This window comes from Rhagoletis pomonella, unplaced genomic scaffold, assembly GCF_013731165.1.
Source record: "Rhagoletis pomonella isolate Grant_MI unplaced genomic scaffold, Rhpom_1.0 Rhpom_scaffold_00012, whole genome shotgun sequence".
Taxonomy (NCBI): domain Eukaryota; kingdom Metazoa; phylum Arthropoda; class Insecta; order Diptera; family Tephritidae; genus Rhagoletis; species Rhagoletis pomonella.
In genome coordinates this window covers 25,255,343-25,259,923 of record NW_023458566.1, presented here as the reverse complement: position 1 = coordinate 25,259,923, position 4,581 = coordinate 25,255,343, and the positions used below count along the sequence as shown (strand labels likewise).

General features: G+C 37.0%; 1 protein-coding gene across 1 annotated transcript in view; it reads left to right on the top strand.

The window, feature by feature from the left end:
- LOC118748199 overlaps positions 1–1,415 on the top strand; it is a gene marked incomplete in the record, with an annotated part of 60,823 nt that extends 59,408 nt beyond the window's left edge. Inside the window, 4 exon segments of the mRNA XM_036482583.1 lie at positions 90–223; positions 308–462; positions 536–777; positions 839–1,415. Coding sequence (XP_036338476.1) covers positions 90–223; positions 308–462; positions 536–777; positions 839–1,309 — 1,002 coding nt within the window.
- Positions 1,416–4,581: the final 3,166 nt, after the last annotated feature.

The window sequence follows — 4,581 nt, the reverse complement described above, 5'->3', positions numbered from 1 at the left end:
CTTCATGACGAAAAGAGGAAAAATCCAACTGTAAAATTTAAGAAAATCTGTTTAAAAAATATTTGATTATATATATTTTTATGTAATAGAACTTTATGTGGAACACTGTGACAGTTCAATACAACCCGCTTATAGAAGAAGAATACGATGAACATTTCAAAGTCACTTGCGAGTATGGCTATGATTTTTGGAAGACGGTCACTTTTCCATTTTTAGATGTTGAGTAAGTTGGAATAGCTTAGCCTTTCTATACTACGGTAATGATATTTATCTCATGGAACTCTTTACTTAAACTGACGTCAAACAGAGTAGCGACTGGTAATCCTGTCGTCTTCACTCTAAGTCCCCCTGAGTGCTACATGGAAATACAAAATGGATACGGTATCGGCGGACCACGTGTCACCGGACCAGTGCGTGTCGGCGACCCACTTACTTTGATCATTTACATGCGCAGCAAATACGGTTTGTATACTTTTTATTGAGACTGTACAAGCTAATCCATATATTCGCTACATACATACGTATCATTCGACAGATGGCTTTGACATCGTGGTAAATGATTGCTATGCTCACAATGGTGCTAACAAGAGAATCCAGCTCATAGATGAATACGGCTGTCCAGTTGATGATAAATTAATTTCACGTTTCCGTGGTTCGTGGTCAGAATCCGGAGTATTCGAAACACAGGTGTACGCTTATATGAAGACTTTCCGCTTTACTGGATCGCCAGCCCTTTATATTGAATGCGATGTTCGAATGTGTCATGGCCGATGCCCTGTATAAACCGCACATAGTTTACCGTTTGCTACTTGTTATATTAAAAGAATTCTTCTTTCAGAGCCAGCCATGCCACTGGAGAAACTTGAAAGCTGTGACTAAACGTGACATATCCAATTCAACGGCATCGGATTTAAAATCAGCCGTGATGCCAGCAACGACGCCATCAGTAGAAGTAGCTGCTACGCTTTCAGATTTATCACTTGATTCTAAAATCACGGCAGAAGAGGTCAACACAGTAAAACCAGATGGCTCGTTGTCGGAGAATGTCAACCTCTTTCAATCGCTGAGGGTACTGCAAGAAGGAGAATCTGACGGTGATGACATTTACTCATATGCCCACCGCTTAGAGCCCCCTAAACATCAAACCTGCCTAAAAACGTCAACGTTTTCTGCGCTTACTGTTACATTTTCGGTGGTGATGTGTGTACTTTCAGGCGCATTAATGTTGACATGTTCTCGTCTCAAGCAACGCAGCAAGGGTGCATCTTTATATGATACATACATCACTCATAAAGGTCAAATCGATTAATGACACCTACAGCATTAAACAACAGGACACTTTAACAGAAATACACAGAAGTTCAAGATATTTAATTTGTAAATACATATTTTCTGTCTCAATAAATTTATAAATGATAAAGTAAAAACAAACAGTATAGTCTAATAGATGGGCATATCTCTAGAACTTTCGAATTTTTTGGTTATGGTTGGTAGGTATGTGTATGGTCAAAATCGCTATAAATGTATATCTGTTGGGTATTTTTCGAAAGAAAATAAATTACAACATTGTGCGACAGCCAAAACCAGCCCGGACTCTATTAAATTTTTCTGAAATTTTACTTATCCAGTAATGATATGAAATGTTAAGATGTATGTAAGTAGTAAAATTTCATAGCTCCCGCCAGAAAGGGTCGTTTTGACCCTTACTTCAAGAGATCCATCAAAATTAAAATTTGGAAGTTCCTTAGATGATTGATGTGCTCCAGAAAATTTTACTAGGGGTCATCGCAGGCAAAATCTTCATGGCACGTACGCAAAGGTGTCTAAAAATGAAAGTTAAAAATGCGTGCCAGGAAAGAATAATAAAAAAAAAACCTTTAACATTTTTTTTTCGCTGCCTCATAAACAGATACTAAGTAAACTTGCCATGTCATCAACGTAAAAATCCCCAGATAAGCTTTACTAACACCAGAGCTGAGCACTTGGGATTGCGATTACATTTAGATTACTTAGGTTTACGATTAATAATTGTAATCGAAAAAATTTTTAACATTCCGATTATTGTAGTTGTAATTATGATATACTTGACTGCGAAAACTTTAATTGTAATCCTTAAAATTTAACAATAACGTAATACTGTAATCGTAGTCGTCCTTTTTATACCCGAGCGCACTTGTGCACAAGGGTATATTAACTTTGTTCACATAACGGTTGTTTGTAACAGCCAAAACGAACTGTCTGTCCGTCCGTCCGTCCGTCTGTGCACACGATAACTCGAGTAAAAATTGAGATATCTTAACGAAACTTGGTACGTGGACTTCTTTTGGGCATAGGACGGATGGTATTGAAAATGGGCGAAATCGGGCAATAACCACGCCTACCTCCCATATAACGGTAATTTTCAGAAATATGAAAACTGCGATATTTTAGTAACTACTGAAGATAATTCACTCAAAATTGATATTTACAATAATTTTTAGACGAAAAATAAGAATATTATAAATTTTTGGAAAATGGGCGTAGCCACGCCCACTTATGGTTACATGTGTATATCTTGGTAACCGCTGCACCAATTTCTTCCAAACTTGGCACAGTTGTTGGCCTTGGTACAGCATAAAAAACCGCCGAAACTTTTTAAAATCGGACAATAACCACGCCCACATCCCATATAACGGTAATTTAGAGAAATACAAAATTTTCGATAAATCATTAAATATTGAAGCTAATTTATTCAAAATTGATGCTTGCAACAATTCTTTACCAAGAAATACGTTTATGGTAAAATTTTGGAAAATGGGCGTGGCACCGCCCACTTATGATCACATATAAGTATATCGGTAACCGTTCTACCAATTTGTACCAAACTCGGTATAGTTATTGTACTTGCCACGTGTAAGCAAAACGTTGAAATCGGACTAAAATAACGGCCGATTCTCATATAACGGTAAATTTAAGAAATGCTTGAAACTTCAATATTTCGAAATTGAAGTACGCTAATTTACTCAAAATTGATACACCACGGCTTACCATCTAGCGGAAGGTTTCGGAAGGGTGAAAAAACATATATTTAATACTTGCACCGGGTATTGAATGTTCGGCTCCGCCCGAACTTAGACTTTCTTACTTGTTTTATTATGATTTTTTGGATCAATCTTACAAAAAAAAACGACTACAAAAGAATAAAGTGTACATTGCATTTCTTAACCAAATTTTCGTGATTTGCTTTTAATGTTACATATATTCGTTTCAACCATTTCAAATGGGGCTCTTTGGAGAAATTATTTCTATTAAAAATTTTAAAAACAGTAATTTTGTTTACTTGTCGGGCAGTATTTTTTTCATACGGATACACACTGGATCCTTGGCTAAAAACTTCTGTGGTAAAACAACTGTCCCCCTACGTCTCCCTTCTTTACTATCTAAAGTCAAAGAGTAAGGTCCTTCAATAGGGATTTCCAGCAGAAATGACCAATGTCTGGCTATTAAGAGAATCGATGCTCAAATGTTTAGAAAGCTGTAGGTCCGACCTTTAATTAGATAAGAATTACGTAACTATCTGAGACCTTCGTCATCCGGAATTCCAATAATTCAAATACTTATAAAAAACGGGGTGCTTTTTGTTAAATAACAATATTCTCATCTGATTCGGCTAGCAGCTGCGACTTTGAAAACCGAGTTTTGTTTAAAATTTTCATTCATATCCACCTATTTAGCTCGCTATAAGCACATATTTTTCAAACCAGTCGCAGAAGGAAGTATTCAAAATGAATTACAAAAACTACAATCAAAACATGCTGATGACGTTACAGGCTCCCCAAATTCTGAAACAGCCAAAGGAATGAGAATGAAGAATTCTTTTTAAAAAGCTTTAGAAAAACCTGACACATCTGATTTGCTTGTAAGTGCTGTTCGAATTGTTTCTTGAAAATACTTGACATCCGCATCCGCAGATGTTAGCTGTTAGACATCCGCATCCGCTGATGTCTAAAATTCCACATTCGCAGCATTCCTAATATGTATGTATGCCCTTTTGGTTTCAAAATCTGAAGACATTATTTAAAGTCTTTTCATACCCCTAAAGGCGCTAGCAGTCACCGACGTGTACGTATGCCGTGTCTGTTTGACGTAGCAACATACAAAATTTAGTGATGATAGAGAAAGAGAGAACCAGTATACATAAGTCATGCGTAGCCATCGCATGTACACGATTGTGAGTTTTCATGTACATGGCGCTCTCATAAGTTTGATTGTGTCAGCTGACACGTTAACGTACGTTTACGTCGGTGACTGCTAGCGCCTTAAATCTGAAATTAGTCAAGAACGTAAACCTACCGGTACGTAAACCCGAGTCAGCTGACACGATCTGTCTTACCAGAGCGCCATGTAAATGAAAACTCAACACCGCAGAATTTTTTTCTGTAGTTGTAGCCCGTAGCGCAGAAATCTGCGGAATTTAGATTTTTCCGCGTCAGCTGATTTCTTCCTTCTATAGGTGGTTGCCACATCGTCAGTTTTGCAGATGGTAAAAAAGTTATAATTTCCTATTCAAAATACGTTTAAGATATTTCAAATTTACTATTG